The 21,347-nt window shown below is 47.1% G+C and overlaps 1 protein-coding gene across 2 annotated transcripts in view; it reads left to right on the forward strand.

The window, feature by feature from the left end:
* The window catches only part of GLRX3 (glutaredoxin 3), a 35,510-nt gene continuing 16,396 nt past the window's right edge, over positions 2,234-21,347 (forward strand). The window contains exons 1-4 of one of the 2 annotated variants that reach the window (XR_002338282.1): positions 2,234-2,376; positions 9,140-9,248; positions 18,860-18,934; positions 19,670-19,871. Coding sequence is in view for 1 of the 2 variants with exons in the window: in NM_001243896.1 (NP_001230825.1) it covers positions 2,288-2,376; positions 9,140-9,248; positions 18,860-18,934; positions 19,670-19,871 (475 nt within the window). In the remaining variant the exon portion in view is untranslated. 2 annotated transcript variants of the gene reach the window in all.

Below are 21,347 nucleotides of genomic sequence, written 5' to 3' on the forward strand. Positions count from 1 at the left end.
ATCTCCCTTTAAAACTCCCCAATTTTCATGTTTTGGGAGAAACTCTCCTCATAGTTTGGGACACATCCTTCCGAAGACCTGTTTCTAGGCTACATTCAGCTATCCAGTTATACGTTTCATTTACATATAATCCTGTTTAAAAATGGTCGCCCGAGGATACATCCTGTTTTTCAACATGCTGTTTTCTCCCCTCCTGTTGCATTTTCACAGTAATCTGTAGATTTTATTTGAAAAAAAAAACCCACCTATTTATTTTAAAATAACTGTAGTGTCTCATGCAGTCATAAGAAATAACAGAAGTTCCCGTCGTGGCGCAGTGGTTAACGAATCCGACTAGGAACCGTGAGGTTGCGGTTGGTCCCTGCCCTTGCTCAGTGGGTTAACAATCCGGCGTTGCCGTGAGCTGTGGTGTAGGTTGCAGACGCGGCTCGGATCCTGTGTTGCTGTGGCTCTGGCGTAGGCCGGTGGCTACGGCTCCGATTAGACCCCTAGCCTGGGAACCTCCATATGCCGCGGGAGCGGCCCAAGAAATAGCAACAACAACAACAACAACAAAAGACAAAAAAAAATAAAAAATAAAAAGAAATAACAGAGAGAGTCTGTGTTCATTTCCCCCGAAGAGAGCATCTTGAAACACTGCAGGACAATGTCACAATTAGGATGCTCATGTCCATACAGTCCGTCCGTCTTCCCTCCGTTGTCCCTGTTTGCGGTCCTCTTCGTATTTCGTTCTCTGCAGTTGTGACCACACTAAGGTTTGCGTATCTACCATCGGGCAGGTCGTTCCTCGCCACCCTCTTGCTGCATTTTTTTGTTTGGTGGTTTCCGCCGCATATGGAAGTTCCCCGGGGCCAGGGATGGAACTTGTACCACAGCAGCGACCCAAGCCGTTTAACGTGTTTCACCACCAGAGAAGAATAATTCTGCTTCTGCTCCTCCTCCTCCCTCCTTACTTTGCTTTTTAGGGCTGCATCTGTAGCATATGGAAGTTCCCAGGTTAGGGGTGAAGTCGGTGCTGCAGCTGCCTGCCTACACTATAGCCATGGCGACACCGGATTCCAGCTGCATCTGCCATCTCCCAGTAAGCGTGATCCTTAACCAAAGGGGCCAGGAATGGAACCCGAATCCCACAGAGACAACCGTGGGGCCCGCTGAGCCACCACAGGAACTCCATAGTTGCAGTTCTAAAGCAGTGACATGAGCAGTGGTAGCGGCCGCACAGGTGCCCTGAACAAGGAGGGGAGGCTGCTTGGGTCCTGCCCTTCGGCCAAAGCCTGAGGACCGCAGGAGGAGTTCCACGTGTCAGAGTGGAAGTGATGACCCTTGAGATGGGAGCTACTGGAGGAGGAGGAGGAGGGGCGCTTTGGAGAGAAGGCCAGGGGTGGCTTGGCCACAGCTTAGAAAGAGATGCCCACTCTCTCTCCAGGGCAAACGGATGCGGGGCTCTGGAGGCAGAGGAGAGCTCTCAGCCATCGGTTGAGGATACTAGGGCGTGGACAGGGTTACCCAGGCCACAGAGCTTGTGGGAGGCAGGAGGAGGGGAGGTGAAAGGTGGGGAGAGCACACTCCCTGGAGTGTCAACATCAGGAGTTGCCAAGGGGAGCCAGAGAAGGCCCCGAGGTTAGAGGGCATGGGGACCCCGGAGGCCTGAGTGAGCTGGGCCCATGGTACCCTAGGTGATGAGCCTGCTCAGGCCGTGCTGCTGGTGGTCACAATGGGCGATGGGCCTGCCCACTGGCAGCGCTCAGGGGTGGCACTGCTGGGGGCTTAGGTGACCGGGCACGCGCTGGCGCGGGTTCGGGTACTTTGGGACTGGGTTCGAAGCTCCTTGTCAGTGTCGAGGCTCGGAAGCGCCACAGCCTCCCTTTCTTTGGCCTCCTACTCCGTCCCCACCTTTATGTAATTTAATGTTAGATTAAAATTTCAGCTTGTGAAATACACCCCCCCACACACACCCCCTTCTCCCAGCTGCAAAACACACACACACACACACACACACCCCTTCTCCCAGTTGCAGCAGGAGCAGCAAGGAACATACAGAGCCCTGCGAATCAGGAGCCCTCGCATCCAAGAACTCCGGCGGTCAGACGCCTGGAGGGCAAGATTCCCGACAGCGCCGGGCCGCTGGGTCTGGAGCCCGGGGTCCGCCGCCCCGGGTTTCACCTTCTCCAGGCGCCCGCGCGGGCCGGGGGCGGGGCGAGCCGGAGGGCGGGGCTTCCGTGCGCGCCGCGAGGCCCCGCCCCCAGCGGCCGCCCGCGCTCGATTGCTCGGGTCTGGCGGCGGCAGCATGGCGGCGGGGGCGGCCGAGGCGGCGGCGGCTGTGGTGGAGGTCGGCTCCGCCGGGCAGTTTGAGGAGCTGCTGCGCCTCAGAGCCAAGTAAGCCGGGCGGCGGGCGGCGGGCGGCGGGCGGCGGGGGTGGGGGCGGCCTGGGGGAGGGGACGCGGGCGGCAGCGGGCGGCCCGGCCTGGGCGCGGCCCCGGACCCCACAGCCTCCCGGTCCGGAAGGAGAGCGGGGTCGGACCGCAGACCCCGGCCCCCGGCGCCCGGAGGCCCGCAAACGGCCCGGCCCAGCGGCCCCGGCGCGGCGGCGGCGCGGCGACTCAGCCCCGGGCGGGACGGGGGGCGGGAGACCCCGGCCCTCGGCCGCCGCGTCGGGCGGGCGGCGAGGAAGGCCGCGCGTGGCCGGCGGGCCGGCCTCCTTCCCGAGCGCTCGGACCTCGGCCACCGGGCGCCGTCCCTTTGGGAGGCTGACCCGCGGCCGGAGCCGAGGGTCCCCTGGTTCCGGACCGGGCTCGGCCGCCGTCCGTTCTGGTTTGGCCCGCGTGCCTCTTGCCCTTGGGGAGACGCCGGCAGGAGGCCCGCGGGGTGCGGCGGCCGTGCCGGGGTCGCAGGCGGGTCTCGGCGGATGGGCGCGCACGGGCCTCCGCGGCGGTCAGCCCACCTCCCCCTGTAGAGCGCGGGGGCCGGGCCGCCTCGGGGCGTCGCGGGTGGGGACGGAGGAGCGCCGGCGCCTCGTCGGGGAGCCAGGCCCCCACTTGCCCCTTTGCCAGCCTGACCCCGCGCCAGTTTCGGAACCAGGCCTCGGTTCCTGCACGGTGAGAGGGGCTAGGCCCCCGGCCACCCCGGGGTGAGCGGCGCGAACCCGCCGTGTCCCCTGGCGGGGGCAGCCCTTGGGCTTTCCAGTCTGGAGTCAGGGCCCGCGTGCAGCTCCCAGGCCAGCAACGCAGATGCAGTCCCGAGGCAGAGTTAGGGAGCCCCGGGGAGAGCGGCGCGGAGCGGGGTGCAGGGAGGTGGGAGTGGCCTTTGTTGGAAACGGGAAAGGCCGGAGCTGCTGTCTAACTTGGGGTTGGCCAAGCCTCGAGGTGGTGAAGTTAAACAACAGCTCTTTGGCCATTTCGATTTTATCTGGGAAATTGTTAAAAAAGACAAAGTGTGTGTGTGTGGGGGGGGGCGATGCGAAAGGAGTGACATTGGCTCCTTGGTGAAAGGTGGCCCATCCTGCACTGGCCACATGTTACAGCAGCCCGGTTGTGCAGTACCCCAGGGGCTGCCTCTTGTGTGGACCTGCCCTAAATAAATGGTCAACTTACTTTCACCCGGAAGGCTGCTTTGTTTGTATGTTTCACATTTTTGTTTTTATGTTGCCTCTTTCAAACATTAAAGTCCTTAAACCATGGCAGTCAGTGAAAGTTTAAATGTTCATACTATTTGGGTGTCTTCTTGCCACTGGCCTATGCTTGAAATAATCCAGAAAACCACCTTTTCCATGGTGATTAGTTTAACCGGGAAGTTATGCTTGGCAGCTGGGGAAGGAGCAAATCTGTTACTTCTGTGAAAATGGAAGCATTTAGGAAGATTAAATAGGAGTTCCCTTTGTGGCTCAGCGGTTAATGAACCTGACTAGGATCCAGGAGGATTCAGGTTCGATCCCTGGCCTTGCTTAGTTAAGGATCTAGCATTGTGTGACCTGTGGCCTAGGCCTGCAGCTCAATTCCACCCCCAGCCTGGGAACTTCCATATGCCCCCAGGGCAGCCCTAAAAAGCACACACACACACACACACACACACACACACACACACACGATTAAATAGTGCTTGTTAATGTAGTCGTTGAAGTCTGCACATCATCACTTCTCAATTTTACAGTTTCATGTGAATTGAAACATTTTTGGATTAAGTTATCTAATCAGGTGTTTATATGTTATTGAAACCTCAGCTGGTCTATACAAGGGGGCTGTTAATACCCATTTGCAGAGTAATTAAGGTTTTGCCTGTTTGTAAAATATTTAGCAGAGTCTAGCACTATATGATTTTAGTAATTGGTAGCTGGTGTTATCTGCAGAGGGTAACTAGGAGCAGAACACCTGTATTAATAGAGAAATGACCATTTATTGAGCACTCATTATCTTACTGAGGAGAACCCAGGTTCATTACAGTTGTTTAAAATCACATTAGTTAGGATTTGAACCTTACCTTTCTCGAAAGGTTTCCTGAATAATGTACCCTGTGTATTGGGCTGTCCACAGAGATGGAGAGGATACTGTTACATATAATCCAAGAGAGGATAATAGCTTTTATATTTGTTCCAGGTTTATGTCCTTATGATAGGCATTGCATACTTATGGAAAGTGGAATAACAAACATGAAAATACTGTGGATTATTAATAACATTAGTATGATTCTTTAATGTTTTCAGGGTGCTTATATATTTTTATTTGATGTTCCCACTATCCCAGGGAGTTAGTTATTGCTCTTTTACAGATGTGGAAGTTAATTTACTCTTCAAAGCTGCATTAGTAGTCATGGAATTTAAGTTATGTATATGTTCTTTTTTCTTTTTTGCATACATGGGCTCATACTGTTAAAAACTTTGGTAACCTGTTTTAGGAGTTCCCATTGTGACTCAGAGGTAAGGAATCTGACTAGTATCCACAAGGACGTGGGTTTGATCCCTGGCCTTGTTCAGTGGGTTAATGATCTGGCGATGCCGTGAGCTGTGGTGTGGGTCGAAGATGTGGCTTGGATTCCATGTTGCTGTGGCTCTGATGTAGGCTGGCAGCTGTAGCTCTCATTTGACCCCTAGCCTGGGAACTTCCATATGCTGCAGGTGCAGCCTTAAAAAGAAAAGAAGAAAAAAAAAAAATCAAAAACCTATTTTAATTTTTAAACAAGGTACTTATATTGTGAGTATTTTCCCATGTCATTTAAAATCTTCGAAATATGATTTTTAACGGCTTTATAATAAATTACTATATGATCATTTAAAAATCTCTATTTTTGAACAATAGATTTTTACAGTTATTTGCAATGTGAAGTACTGGGAAAGTATTCATATACATGAATCTTTGTCCCTTTAATTTCGTGTATAGGATACTTGAAAGCATGTAAGAAATATCTGGGAGTTCCCATTGGGGCTCAGTGGTTAATGAATCTGACTGGGAATCATGAGGTTGCAGGTTTGATTCCTGGCCTCACTCAGTGGGTTAAGGATCCAGCATTGCCATGAGCTGTGGTGTAGATCGCAGACATGACTCAGATCCCACATTGCTGTGGCTCTGGCGTAGGATTAGACCCCTAGCTTGAGAACCTCCATATGTCACAGGTGCAGCCCTAGGAAAAAAAAAAGAAATTTCTGAAAGGTTCCAATTTAATTTTTACCAGCAGGATATGAGAGTGCTGTCTCACTCCATCCCTTTTTATCATTGAATATTATGCTTTAAAAATCTTTCAAAAGATTGCAGTATTAACTTACTAAAAACTGAGTGTCCGTTGTGGTGTAGTGGAAACGAATCTGACTAGCATCCATGAGGATGCAGGTTCAATCCCTGGCCTCGCTCAGTGGGTTAAAGATCGGCATTGCTGTGAGCTGTGGTGTAGGTCACAGACTCGGTTCAGGTCTGGCGTTGCTGTGGTTGTGGTATAGGCCAGCGGCTACAGCTCCGATTTGACCCTTAGCTTGGGAACCATCATATGCCATGGATTCGGCCCTTAAAAAAAAAAAAAAAGAACTCACTAAAAACTGTAATAAAATGCACAGGTCTCATTGTTAGGTGTGATGAATTTTGACATTTGTTTAAACACAAATGGTGTAACCATCGTTCGTTACCAGGATATAGAGCCCCAGAATGTTCTCTATGGTTTTTCCGATAATTTGCTTTGTGTCGCCATAGATTAGTGTTGCCTCTTAGACTTTATGTAAATGGAGTCACAAAGCTGGTGTTTTATGTCTGTCTTGTTTTGCTCAGTGTGTTTTTGGAATTCACTCATGTTGTCGCATGTATCTGCAGTTGGTTCCTTTTTTATTGCTGAATGGTGTGCCATTGTATGAATAGGCAACAGTTTCTCCAATTTGCAGACGTTTGGGTTACTTGCAGGTTTTGGCTGTTATGTCCCTGGCTTCTGTGAACATTCTTGTACAGTCCTTTCTTGGGCCTGCTTTCCTTCTCACTATCCCTTCGGCCTCCAAGCCTCCCCTGCATCCTCTGCAGAAGCTCTTTGAGGGGCTGGGCAGACCACTCTTTTTTTTTTTTTTTTTTTTTTTGTCTTTTGTCTTTTGTTGTTGTTGCTATTTCTTGGGCCGCTCCCGCGGCATATGGAGGATCCCAGGCTAGGGGTTGAATCGGAGCTGTAGCCACCGGCCTACACCAGAGCCACAGCAACGTGGGATCCGAGCCGCGTCTGCAACCTACACCACAGCTCACGGCAACGCCGGATCGTTAACCCACTGAGCAAGGGCAGGGACCGAACCCGCAACCTCATGGTTCCTAGTCGGATTCGCCAACCACTGCGCCATGACGGGAACTCCGAGGGCAGACCACTCTTGACCTGCTTCCAGAACTCAGCTGCACAGAAGAATACAGAGTTGGGGGGGGAGCTGTGTGCCCCAGGGGAGGAGAGAGCAGTGATGGGGAAGTATGCCCCGGCGCCTCTAGCCACCTGCACACCCGCTGGAGTTAGAACCCACCACGTGTCCTTCCCCCCTTGTGTGGAACTCCGTGTGGAGCCTCCTGCTTTCCTCTTGTGGCCCTGGACAGCTCTCCCGTCTTCCGCAGTTCTCCCTGTGACTCCTGTCCTCATCTTCCTTCGTTTCAGCGAAGGACCTTGCCTCCTACTTGGGAAAACTGCACTTCCAGAAGCATCTTCCCTCTACTTGTTCCTCCGACAACAGTACACGTTTTCTTGTAGCTTTACCCATTCTTGACTGCTTTGCTTTTCTCAAGGCAAATTCTTCCCCGCTGAAGATTCCTCTCTCCTGCCACCTCAGACCCTGACTCCTTAGCTGTCTCTTGTGTGTTTAGCGCCTCCTTCTCCACTGGTTTGTCCCCTCACAAAATAAACTATGAAAATTTCCTTGTGTTGAAAAAAGCCCATCCCTTGATCCTTGGTCTCTCTCTGTTTATAGACAAATCTCTTAAAGAGTAGGTTTCTAGCAGCCTCTACTTCCTCATCCTCAGTCCCATCACGCACGCGCTGCTTCTGTCATCCACTGGAACTCCCCTCACAGTTGCTGTTGCCCTTCCTGCTATATTTGTCTTTTTTTTTTTTTTTTTTTTTGGTCTTTTTAGGGCTGTACCGCAGCATATGGAGGTTTCCAGGGGTGTAATTGGAGCTACATCTGCCAGCCTACACCACAGCCCCATCAACGTGGGATCCGAGCCGCTTCTGCGACCAACACCAAAGTTCACGGCAATGCCAGATCCTTAACCCACGGAACGAGGCCGGGGATAGAACCCGCAACCTCATGGTTCCTAGTTGGATTCATTTCCGCTGCACCACGATGGGAACTCCTTGCTGCTGTATTTGAAGGTCGTCTCCTTCCTTCTTCTGTGAGACCCAGGAACCTTCCTCTGTACCTCTTAGGTTGTCTCTGGTCTACCACCAGGGCTCTTTTTCTCCATCTGCCCTAATGGACTGTTGATGAACCCCAGCGGCTCTGTCCTGGCTTCTTTGGTCCTCCTGCATGGATGAGCTGGTGTCCGTTTCTTAATCTGCAAATCTGCACATCAAGCGTGGACGTCTTAGCTCCAGGCCGTCACCAGTGGCCCACTAGACTTCCTTTCCTCTTAGCTTGGCAGCTTCTGCACTGTGGTTCGTGGCTGGTGCCGCCACTAACCGTCAGTCACCCAGCCAGAAGCTTGGAGGCACTGGCATTTAGACCACATCTCCAGGGCCCCGGATCCTGACCCTCCTCCCTCTGAAGGTCCCGGGCCTCCCTCGGCTCCCCTCCTCCCCAGCTGCGGGGCAGGCTCCTCTCACCTTTGCTGCTTGTACAGTTCGTGTCTCCTTGCCTTGCCCAAGAGTAGTTGTCTTTGTTTCCTTTCTCCATGTGACCTATTTTTAATGTGTTTTCTTCCTGAGTTTTCAGAATTTTTTTTTGGGGGGGGTTGAGGGGGTTTATATTTGAATGTAGAATTCTGTAAACTGAAGGGTTTTTTCAGTTGGGTACGAGGATAGACTTACGGATATCTTTGCTAAGATAATTTTTGTATGAAAATAGTTGATAGACATATACTGAGATCCCTAAGAATTTCATCAACAATTTACTAATCCACTCTTCTGTCTGTTCATAGTAACAGTGTTTAGAAAATCTTTTGTAGCTTGATATAAAAGAGTATGTCCATAAAAAGCAGTTCCATGTTCCCCTGTTTTCTGGTTGCGTCCCTTCACTCGCAGCATTTTATTTCCTGTTCTTGGGGTCACTTCGTCACAGCGCCGTGTTTAACAAGTAATACTGCCATTAGTAGGAGTGATGCACATACAGTCATTTTTCACGAGCATTGTGCTTTGGCTACAGAGCTCTAGCTTCCGTCTTTCCTGTCTCGAAATATCGTTGATTTACACATGGCTTGTAGGTGAGGTGAGTGAATATTCAGAACCACATCGTATGAGCTATGTATTGGCTCAAGAAAAATCATTAACCTGAAAATTCATCCAGAAGGTTCTCCAGACCTTGCAAGTTTTTACAGTTCAGTCTGTATTTAATACAGCAGAACGAAACTGTATGTATTCTGGCAGTACAAAAACAATTCAGGCAGTTCTTGTAACGGTTTCTTTGCAAAAGAATTTAATCTGTTCAGTATTTGCTAATTTCTAAAGCTGCACTTTAAATTTTTAAAAGCTGCACTTTATGGGTTTACAGGTCCCTGCTGGTGGTCCATTTCTGGGCACCATGGGCCCCACAGTGTGCTCAGATGAACGATGTGATGGCCGAGTTAGCCAAGGAGCACCCGCAAGTTTCCTTTGTGAAGGTACGGTATTTTCAGTGTCACATCCTTGATGAATTTAATTCCGATTTATGCGTTAGACCACCTTTTATTAATTAACATAAGCAAGGCGTGGTGTGGGCGTCCTCATTCATGGTCGGTGTTGGGATCTGCTCTCGCAGTAGATTATTCTTAAAAAGCTTGAAATATTTTTGCGTTTCTCAAGTACTGACTGACTTTCCCTAACGCAGGCTTGGGTGGGAGGACAGGACAGGCAGTGGGAGGCTGTTGACATGAGCAAAAGCAGCCTGCCTCATTCATTGTGGTTTTAATCTAGTAAAAATGTTAATTAGCCTCACTTCACTGAAAAGCTAGGTGTGGTGTGGAAAGTGACTCAGGAGAGGGTGTGCAAAGGCTGCTGGGAGCTAAGGGAGTGGGCAGCCCTGCAGGCCCGCAGGGGAAACTGAGCCCCTTCCACCTGCTCAGGAAGCAGAGGAAGAAGGGAGCCCGTCTCTCCCTGGCTGCTGTTTTCACTCCGTCTCCCATGCTCTGCGTTCCTGGGACCTTTCTGGGGAGGCACGCACCAGAAGAGTGCGGAGACCAGACGAGCTCACTAGGTCTAGCACATTTAATGTTGTCAGTCAAGACTTGGTATGGTTTAGGCAACTGTGCCCCACAATACCAGTTGATTATCTTAGAAAGGAATTTTTGGGAAGGGAGGCACACTCTGTATTCACAAGCTGAATTCTTAGGTGTTTTTTTTTTTTTTTTTTTTTTTTGAAAAAAACAGACAAAAACCCCAAAGTCGTATTTTTTAAAACCAGAGTTTGTGAGCTCAGAGGATGTGTTGGCAAGTATACCTGGATGTGGGGTTAACAATGATGGCAACTGCATTTGTCGGGGTGCTGCTTTTTATGTGAACTGAAAACGCAGAATTCTGACATATTGATTCCTTTACGTGGTAGGTGTTGTACTTTTTAGGCAGTTTCTGTGTAGGTAAGTGTGCTTCGAATAGGTGTTGCACTTAGATGGTTCAAAAATCAAAACTGTGAAAAGATGTATGTTGAGAAGGCTCACCCCACGCCTTCCCCTGTCAGCCCCATCGTCCTATCTCATAAGTAACTGCTTGTATTAATTTTGTATGAATCCTTCTAGTGTTTCTTTATGCAGATAGAGCAAGTATGAATATAATAGTTAGCTTTTTAAAATTTAAGGACTTATTTAAAATTCCAATGAAATGTGTAATGTAACCTTAGACTGTAATCCTAAAATGTCCAGTATAAATAATAGAAGGGGACATTAAAACTGCATGTTTGGTCAGTGATAAAAGATAGTGATTACAAGTGAGATGAATGATTAAACGTTTCAATCATAAGATTAATCAAGATGATGGCAATTGTTGTAGGTCTGCTTTTATGTGTATCATGTTACTGGTTTAGGTAACACATTGTTCTTAGCTGCCGTTCGAATGATTTATTTAAAGTGACTATAGAATTTCTTCTCACATTGGTACCAAACTTGGCAGTGAGGTTTTAAGTTGTTCAAGTGCTGAATGTCTCAGCAAGCCAAGGGTTGGGAAGCCCTTATCTGTTGGGGATACCGGAACCCGACTGCACCTGCCAGTCATGGAGTGGGTAATTTGTCCAGGTGTCATCTTCTGGATATTCATTCCATGGCATAGTTTTTCTTCCATCAGACATCCTTGAGGGCAAAAGACAATGTGTGTGGAATTTGAAAGGTAGGTAATTTTAAAGGCTACAGCGCTGAACAGTAGAGAGCTGATGAAAGGTAAAATATGTGAGCGAGAAAATAGTTGAGAGATAGCTGGCACTTCCCAGTAAGAGAGGCGTGTGGTTTATTTAAAAACAGCTTTCTGGGGTTCCTGTCGTGGCTCATTGGAAACAAATCTGACTCAGTTCAATCCCTGGCCTCGCTCAGTGGGTTAAGGGTCTGGCTTTGCCATGAGCTGTGGCGTAGGTTGCAGATACAGCCTGGATCTGGCATGGCTGTGGCTGTATTGTGGGCCAGCAGCTATAGCTCCAATTTGACCCCTAGCCTGGGAACCTCCATATGCCACGGGTACGGCCCTAAAAAGACAAACCAACCAACCAAAAAACAAACAAACAAACAAACGTCTTTCTGGAGTTCCTGTTGTGGCTCGCTCAGTTTTATGTTAAGAACCTGACATAGTGTGCGTGAGAATGCGGGTTCAGTCCCTGGCCTTGCCCAGTGGGTTAGGGTCTGGCATTGCCATAAGCTGTAGTATAGGTCAGAGTTGCAGCTCAGATCTGGCATTCCTGTGGCTGTGGTGTAGGCTGGTGGCTGCAGCTCATATTCCACCCCCAGCCCAGGAGCTTCCATATGCTGTATGTGCCACCCTAAAATGAAAGAAAAGCAAGCCCCCCCCAACCCCCAGCTTTCTTAGAGCTTTTCGAAACTTCTAGGATATAGAATTTATGTTCTATTACCCTCTATTACTTCTAATTTGATTTCTTGGTGTGTGTGTTGTTTGTTTGTTTGTTTTTACTTTTTATGGTGGCATATGGAAGTTCCCAGGCCAGGGATCAAATCAGACCTGCAGCTGTGACCTATGCCACATCCACAGCCACCCAGATCCTTCACTGAACGAGGCCAGGGATGGAACATGCATTCTCACAGAGACAACATTGGGTCCTTAACCTGCAGAGCCACAGGAGGAACTCTTTTTTTTTTTAAACACTGCACTCCACATTTTTGACTTGTGAAATATAGAGATTAGTTCATTCTGTGATTTGTATTTACAGAATAATTGTATAGGTGATCTTAGCACTATGTTTTGAATAGTTTGTAAAGTTTTGTAATCATCAGCAATTCCTTATTTTGTAGAAGATGGTAAAATAATACCTGAGAAAAGCTAGCAGACATTTTTGGGTCCCAGTAGTCTGCTCACTGGAATAGGCTGCGGAAAGGCAGGGTTGGTTTTCCCACTTACGGCTTCTGGATCTCATTTCCTGGACTGATGAGGTGGTGGCAAAGTACGCCCAGGCTCCGACCTGGGGCCATGCCTCGGCCGTCGTATCTAGCCTGGTCCTGACATCTAGCCTGGTCCTGACGTGTGTCCCACTCTGACGTTCTCATACCTCCCAGGGCTTGGAGGAGATACATGAGTTATTTCTGTGGCTAAAAGTCTCATAAACCTTACTTCTATTCAGTATAAAATTAACTAATTGAAATGTCAAGTGCCTTTGTTTTTCAAATTCTGTAGTCAGTTTTTTTTAGCATTTTATCTTTGACTAAAACGGGAATAACATTTATTATTAAATCAGATTATTTGGTCTGTAGATAGAGTGTCTAGGGGTGGGAAGGAGGAAGAATAGTATTATTGGGTAATGAAATTAGGTACCACTAGTCATATTCATGTCCAAATCAAATGCATTTTTTTTTTTTTTTTTTTTTTTTTTTTTTAGGGCTCCGCCTGCGGCATATGAAAGTTCTCAGGTTAGGGGTCCAATTGGAGCTACCAGCCTGCACCACAGCCATGCAGAATCCAAACCACATCTGCAACATACACCACAGCTCATGGCAACGCCAGATCCTTAACCTGCTGAGTGAGGCCAGGGATCAAACCTGCATCCTCAAGGATACTAGTCAGGTTCTTTACTTGCTGAGCCACAGTGGGACTTCAGGTGCATTTTTTATAGGTGTGGCAATTTGTCATTTTCAAAAATTTTACATTTGATCTTATTATTATTTTTTAAGTAAATATTGTATTTAGGTATACTCATGAGGACTTAAATCGAATCTTGTGTGAGGTATTTCTGTGTCGCTCTGTTTGCTTTTTTGGTTTCTCTCTGAACGTAGTCTGCGCCGTGGTCGGACTGTTAGAGAGTATCTGGTAGTTCCATCTGCTGTTGTTTCCTTCCCGTTCTCTCGGCTTCTCGACCAGGTGATGGGATGCCTGAGGTGGGACCTTTACCATGCCGGGCGTTCTTTCTTCTGTGTTACGGCTTCCTTCGTGCAAGTGGCTCTCCCTCCACCACCACCCCCGCTCCCGTTTAGTGCTTTGATCCTACTAGTTCATGGTGCTCATTTCACCTCATGATGCACTTTGGTACAAAAATTCTCAGTCAGACTTACCAGCTGCCTGGCTGGTGAGATTTTATGCTATTAGATTTCATTGAATGTTAATTTTGTTTGTATGGCAGCTGATGTACTTGAATTATTCCCATTGTAACTTCAGATATGAAATCAAGGGTACAGAAGGAATTACATACTTAAATTTGTATTTTTTGATCCTTTACCAAGTAGGAATCTTTATAGTCTGACTTATTCTTAAATGTGCATCCATCTTAAAGACGAAGCTCACACTGTTTAATTTCTAAAGGGCTGTGCTGTTAGTAGAGATAATTTCTGTGTCTTACACATTTAATTCCAAATGTCTGTACAGTTAGTATGCGTAAGCAGATAGTGGAGGGCAACCTCCAGAAAGGTACCAATTAGTAGTATAACTAGTTATCAACTACCTGAATTTGGTTTTTTGTGTCAGAGAATATTAATCAGTTTGGCATCTTAGAGAGCATAGGATTCCATTTTTAGGAACACTAAAAACATCTCTCAGGGAGTTCCTGCTGTGGCTTAGCTAGTTAAGAATCCAACATAGTGTCTATGAGGATGCAGGTTCGATTCTTGGCTTTGCTCAGTGGGTTAAGGATCTGGTGTTGATGCAAGCTGCAGTGTAGGTCACAGATGAAGCTTGGATCTGGTGTGGTTGTGGCTGGCAGCTGTAGCTTTGATTTGAACCCCGGCCTGGGAACTTCCACATGCCGCAGATGCAGGCCCCTCCCTCTAAAAAAAAAGTCTCAGGTAATTATAGTAGAATTGTTAAATCTTAAAATATCTTAGTTTTGCGCTGTACTGTCTTGATAATAATAATAATAAAAAAAATACCACAATTAGAGAGTTCCTGTCGAGGCTCAGTGGTTAGTGAACCCGACTAGCATCCATGAGGACTCGGGTTGGATCCCTGGCCTTGCTCAGTGGGTTAAGGATCCAGCATTGCTGTGAGCTATGGTGTAGGTTGCAGATGCAGCTCAGATCCCGCATTGCTGTGGCTCTGGTGTAGGCTGGCGGCTACAGTTCCAATTGGACCCCTAGCCTGGGAACCTCCATATGCCACAGGTGTGTGGCCTTAAAAGACAAAAAGACCAAAAAAAAAAAAAAAAAAAATCCGCAATTACTAAATCAACCATAATTTAATTAAAAAAATTTAAAAATGTAATACACTTAGAGAGCTTTTAAGAAATACCACAATTAACATAGTTTATTAAATAGTTTATTAGCTGTTACTGGGCTAAATTTGTCAAACTTTTAAAAAAAGTTATCAGAAATGTTAATTTAAATACTACTTTGAAATTTATATTTGACTGTTTGACAAAGAATTTGATTTAAAAATTTTTTCCTGTTGTATTACGTTACCGAATAGAAAGAAGCCTCTATGGGGTATAACAGAATGTTCTGTAATGTCAGGTGTTTCATAGTTGATTTACACTGGATTTTGGGTTTAATCATTCTTGCCTTTACCTTGGAGCCCAGTGCCATTCCGCTTTTTGGCTTAGGCATAGTGACCACTGTTTGTTTGATACTCTGTTAAAATTTATTTATTGAGCTCTTAATTATGTGCCACACATTATGCTAGTCGCTGGGAATATGGAACAGTAGGGTATAGACGATAATTAGGTAACGTATTACTGAGGTAATTTCAGATGGTATTAAGTTTTGCAGAGGAAATGTATAGTTAGGCTCTGAAAAATGGGGGTTGGGGAGGTGGGTACCTTGGGTTGGACTGAAAATGTGTCTGGTAAGTGAGTTCGAAAATGAAAAGGTGACGGTCAGTGCAAGAACTGGGGAGAGCTTTTAGGCAGAGGATGAGCAGGTGCAGATTTCAGAGGAGCAGCAGCAGGCCGGGGGGTCTGGAGGGTAGTGAGAGAAAGGCTCTGGCATGACCTTGCAGAGGTCGTCAAGGGCCAGGTGCCTGTGGGCAGCGGCCAGGTTTTGGTTTTAATCCAAGTGCAGTGGAAGTGACAGTCCGATTGCCAAGTCGATTACTCTGCCTGCTGTGTGGAGAATGGTTTGAAGGGAGTGGAAGTACAGCCTAGAAGCAGGTATTCCAGTTGGCAGGCAGTTTCACTAGGCCAGGTGAGAGGTGCCTCAGACACCAGTGAGGGTAATGTTGAAATGTCATGGTCTGGGTGGGCTTATATTTTGGAGGAGGGCCCCAGGAGCCCTGCTGATGGATTGGATGGGGAGGGTGAAGGAAATAGATTGTTCAGGGCTGTCTCCTCTTTGATTTGAGCAGGGGTGGGTTAGATGACATAGAGATGCTCGGGTGAGGAACAGGTGTCGTGGGGGATGTGCAGTAGGGCTCTGAGAGCAGATGTTAAGTGTGTGGCTTGGAGGTGAGAGGAGAGGCCTGGCCTGGGTGGAACTTGGGTGTCGGTACCATGCTGGGGTGAACCCAGTCCTGGAACGTGCAGCCATGTAGTTGGTTCGTGTAGGTCAGCACGAAGGAAGAAGCCTGCCCTCAGGCTGAGAATTAGGGGCAAGGGAACATGGAAAGCCAGGGGCAGGGTATCGGAGAAGGCGGGTATGAGCACGCTTACCGAAGGACGTGAAAGGTCAGGAAAATGAGGAAAACGGGGTAGCCGCTGGATTTGGTGAGATAGCAGCAGGGCCGAGCAGAGTAGAGCGGGGCTCCCCTGGAGCTGGACGGCCTCGCTCCCCTCAGCAGGGTCCTGATCTTGACCAAGGTCCGGCCTCTTCAAGTCCCAGTCTCTTCCTTAGGACTGGGTAATGACAGCATCTGTCGTTGAGAGGATTAAATGAATTCAGTATATAAGCGCACCTGGAAGGATGTCTGGCCCCGATGCATCATAGCTGCTAGCCGTTATTATCATGGCGGTCTCTGGTGACCCCTGGGAAATTGAAGGAGTTGCTAGAGAATTCCCTTCTACTGTATTCATCTTGCTGCAGTAACACCTTCCGGCCCTTCTCACCGCTCGCCACAGACCCAGAGCAGCACCCCTGCGTGGGAAGGGTCCAAGTTTGAGATTCATGGGTAGGAAGCACGTGGGCCCCCAGAGGCGTTCTGACTGGGATTCCATGCTGAAAAGGTTCCTCTTTGTTTGGTCCTGAAGTCATACAAGTCCTGTCTTTGAAATTCAATTTTCCTTGTTTGGTTGCTGTAGTAGAAAAAGTTAACCGTGGCTTAGTGAGAAAAGCACGGGCTTTGTAGTTGTTTCTCAGCTCGGCTGCCTGTTAACTGTGTCTGGACAAGTGACCCCTTTCCCTAGCCCCTTGTGAAGCTGAGATTGCCCTTGGATGTAAAGCATGACATGCCCCGTGCTCTCCAGGTGTGACCAGTCTAGGCACTCTTATGTAAAGGCCTGTCACGACACAGGCCTGTCACGTAGAGCGTGTGTGACGCAGTGTGGGCCTCCAGGGAGGATAGTTCTTACTGGCCGTCTTTGGTTCCTATGAATGCAGATCATCTTTTACTATTTACACATTTATCTTCTTCTTTCATTGTCAAAACTGTCATGTTTTAATCCAACGGAAATACTTCCAAGAAGTTTTAATGCTGCGAAGGTTTTTGGACTTCAGGTGCCCTTGATGTTCTGGGGAAAGGCTTCGCTGTCATGGTGCTCCTGGCCCCGGCTTGGGAGGGTTGACGTGCCACCATTTGTCTCATTAAGGTCCCGTCTTCTGGGAGCTCATTTGAGGGGAGGTGCACGGGTAGTGATCCTCTTGGCTTCAGCAGAAGAGGTGTCAGTGAAGGACCCTGCTGGAAACTTGCAGAACAGGAGAAGAAATCAGTGTTTAAAAGCGAGTAAGAATTTGTTTTCATGAGCCAGGATGCTGCTTGTTTTGTTCAGGTTTAAGATGCTGTTATCTTATCTCTACTTGGTCTCGCCTGTGTTTTTGGTTTGTACCACCTCTCCGTTAGAACCCAGGAGTGCTGCAGGTGGCGATTTTCACTGCGCTTGGCCAGTGCTGGGTGTGCGGTGGGCCCTCGCTGGATGTTAGCTGAAGGACAGACAGACAGGCACTGGCTTTGTCGTCCCCTTGCTGCTCTTCTTTGGTCTCAGTGCGGAATCTAGGAAAGACTACGGTACAGACGTTTCTCAGACTTTAGAAAGAGTCTGCTAAATAACTGTCTCCAAATGTTTTACCTTGCCTTTGTTCTTTTTTTCAGTTTTATCGGACAGTTGGCATTGATTTTAAAATATATATAAAATTTCAAATAAGGGAGTTCCCTTTGTATCTCCAGTGGTTAACGAACCTGACTAGTATCCATGAGGATGCTGGTTCAATCCCTGGCCTTGGTCAGTGGGTTAAGGATCCAGCGTTGCCATGAGCTGTGGTGTAGGCTGCAGACTCGGCTCTGATTCCAAGTTGCTATGGCTGTGGGGTAGGCCTGCAGCTGCAGCTGCGATTCAACCCCTTGCCTGAGAATTTCTATATGTCACATGTGTGGCCCTAAAAAGCAAAAAAAAAAAAAAAAAAAAAAAAATCACATAAATACACTAAGAAATGAAAACTTAAAATAGAATGAAGGTGGTAAGAGAGTACCTGAGACTATATGAGCTGGAAGATAGAAACCGAGACAAATGACTGCCTCCTGCTTGGTCATATCCTCATTCATGTGATAGAAGCAGTGCACTGGTTCAAGTGATGGACTGAAATAGTGCCTCAAGCCCAGTGGAAATCTTTCAGTCTTGGAAAAATGCACTGTTTATATTGTAAAAACTCTTAACAATATAATTTATCAATAGATTTTATTTCCTACAGGTATAATGTGAATACAGATTTTTATTGGTTTTTAAAAGTTTATATTACATTGACAGTCCTGTGAGGGAAGGATACAATATATCTTGGTTTACTCAAAGTACACTGTATATAAAGTCCTACAGAAAAGGCTTGCAGTAATTGTGTTCTAATTATTGAGAAGGTGTGTTACCAAACATGTTTAAATCCATGTTATCAGATGCCACATCGTATCTTGTTGGAGGGCTTCTAGGAAATTCTCAAAGAGAGCGTGGTCCTCTTATTTAAACCGCATTGAAGTGTATGAACAGACCCAGCAGCAGTAACCCAGCAGCCTTGCAGGAGTTAAAAGTAAAATTTATCAGACATCAATAGTTTATTGAAGAAATACTCCTTTTTGCTTCATAATTTGCAGAAGGCTGCACCTGTCAGTCATGATGTACTGCCTCTTGAAATTAGTCAATAGAGCAAACAGCAAGAATTGCTGTGGGCAGAAAATAAGCACTGTAATCATGACATAACTGGGGTCAGTGATTTATGGATTTCAATATAGTAGTAGCTGCATAGGATTGAAAATTTACTAGGTCACTAGTGCACCAAAAATTTTATTCACAGCCTCCAGGCATCTTTTGAAATGTGCAACAAAATAAAAACCTCTGAACCTGTTTTGACACCACAGACTCAGTGGATGACATGCCAGCCCAGTGAGTCTCATTTAAATGTAAATGTGTCATAACCTTTTGTCATAAACAACATCAACTACTTGAAGGGGTAGTGGCGGGAAACTGATGTACATATGGAAGTAGTGAAAAAGGACCTTTTTATAATCATGCTTAAAATCTTTTATTTTAAAGTTGGAGGCTGAAGCTGTTCCTGAAGTGTCTGAAAAATACGGAATTAGTTCTGTACCCACCTTTCTGTTTTTCAAGGTAAGGATGAAGACGGCAGAGGAGAGTGGGTCTGCAGGGGCCGTGGGGCCGGTTTCCTTCTTTACCCTCTCCCTGGTCCCTGAGTACCAGGCATTTGGTTGCTCCCGGTTTTGCCCTTTCTTCTTGTACTCTCACTGTTGGCTTGCCCTGGGGGTCCTGGAAAAGGGACACGGACTTGGGGGGGTGTCCAGCAGCCAGAACTGGAGAGAAGTCCAGATATGTGGCTGTAAACCCGCAATGGTCCCCGAGTTGGCTCTGAAGTTGGTTGTTGAGGGCATGTGCCTGGACGTAATGAAACATCTGGCTGGTTCTGTTTTGATTAATGACTCTTTTAGGAAGCGGGTGCAAATCTGTGCTTCAGGGCACCCCTGAGTGTTACCATAGTTCCCCAAATACCTCATTTATACTTAATAATAGATTGATCCCAGTGAGGGTGGGGGGGTCCTTTCTGTTTTAGGTTAGACTCTGATCTGGTTTGAGTTTGAGATACAGTGATGCTTTCCTAGTATGTTCCTGAAAGAGAGAAAAAAGACGGTTATTTATTTCTGAAATTGATGTCTGTAGCAGGTGACTTGTAATCAGATATTATATTAAAAAAAATTCTTCCAGCGGTAGTGTTGCCCTCTTTAAAAATTGTCCATAACTGTGGATTTGTGCTTGTTGTAATTTTGGAGCCTAAACAATAGAGATAATGAAGAAATATGCACACGTTTTAAGATGACTTTTTACCTGCAGAATTCTCAGAGCATTGACCGGTTAGATGGTGCACATGCCCCAGAGTTGACCAAAAAGGTTCAGCGACATGCGTCCAGCAGCTCTTTCCCATCTGGCGGTAGCGAGCACCTGAAAGAAGACCTCAGCCTTCGCCTGAAGAAGCTGACCCACGCTGCCCCCTGCATGCTGTTCATGAAGGGAACACCCCAGGAGCCGCGCTGCGGTAAGAGGCTGCTTTTAGGATTCCATAGCAAGTGAGTGCTGCACCAGGGCGGGTGCTCTTTGCAAGCTGTGCTGTTTTCAGACACCCTTAGAAGACTGGAAAGGTTGTAATTCCCGGTGGGGTCTGCAGGTAGGTGGTGAGAACTCAGCTGCACTATTAGAGAATGTTGGAACCGGAGGCATCCTGGAAGTCATCTGACTCAAGATCCTTGCTGTGTACTTAAGTCCTGTCGGAGGCATGTCACACCCGGCCTACTGCGCGGGTTGCCCAGCAGCAGAGTTGGGATCAGGGTCCAGCCATCATCCTGCTGTCTCCATTCTAGGGCTTTCGGCCTGTTCACTTAATTTTGTTCTCAACACTTCTCTTCTCTTTCTTGACAGCCTCATTTTATTCACATAGTCTGGATTCAGCAGTTTACAGAATTGTGGACTCCTGCCGTAGTGCAGTGGGTAAAGGACCCGACTACAGTGGCTTGGGTCGCCTCGAAGGTGCGAGCTCAGTCCCTGGCCTGGTGTAGTGGGTTAAGCATCTGGCATTGCTGCAGTTGCGGAGTAGATCACAGTTGTGGCCCATATTTGATCCCTGGCCTGGGAACTTCCACATGCCAAGGATTTAGCCAAGGAAAAAAAAAAAAGTAATTGACAGAACTGTGGTAGCGCTCCTGTGTCTACCCGGCGTCCTTTCGCCTTCCCTGTGGTCTCAACGTCTGATGACTGTGTCATTCACCCGTTACTGTCGTTTCCAGTTTACATCTGCTCATAATTTAACGATTCCTCATTCTGTGGCTTATCGTCACTCTTACTGTCTTACCACATGTATGCTTGTAATTTTGTCCTTAAGTAAGTTTCCAAGTTATTTGACCCCTCTGGTATTGGGTTTATGTTGTTTTCTTTTTACTGTGCCTCATACAACATTATTATGCTGCATAATTGAGCATTTAATGCTTTTTGATGATGCTGTTGAGAATCCAAGATTATTTGTTTCAACTGCACAGGAGGGAATTTATTAAGATAGGCGGCAGTAAAATTGAGTGTGTCATTGATATGATTACTGCATGGCCAGTGTGACTTTGTAAAAATAGCCAAGCTTCCAATAAAATTTAATTGTAAATTCTTCCCTGTATAGTTAGCAAATTGCATATTAAATCATGAAAAAGTTCGGTTTTAAAAGTGAAGTTTTATGATGAATTCCACTTAGAGAAATGGTAACTTTATCCCTCAGTTCTGCTTGAAAATCTTCGCATCAAGGAAATATATCAGTATTTACATGTCAGATGCTTGCTCTTTATTCATTGGAAGGCTAACCTAGTCTGGTTAACCAAAGATAGCACAAATAGTCTCTGTTTCGCTAGTTTGTTTTTAATGGGTGTAGCAACTAGTTCACTTTCTCCCATCAGGCATGAAGCTCATTTCTGGTACTTCAGGTGGTGACTTAATAACAAGAACTTTTGCTTTTTAGGGCCACACCTGGGGCCAT

This window comes from Sus scrofa, chromosome 14, assembly GCF_000003025.6.
Source record: "Sus scrofa isolate TJ Tabasco breed Duroc chromosome 14, Sscrofa11.1, whole genome shotgun sequence".
Lineage (NCBI taxonomy): Eukaryota > Metazoa > Chordata > Mammalia > Artiodactyla > Suidae > Sus > Sus scrofa.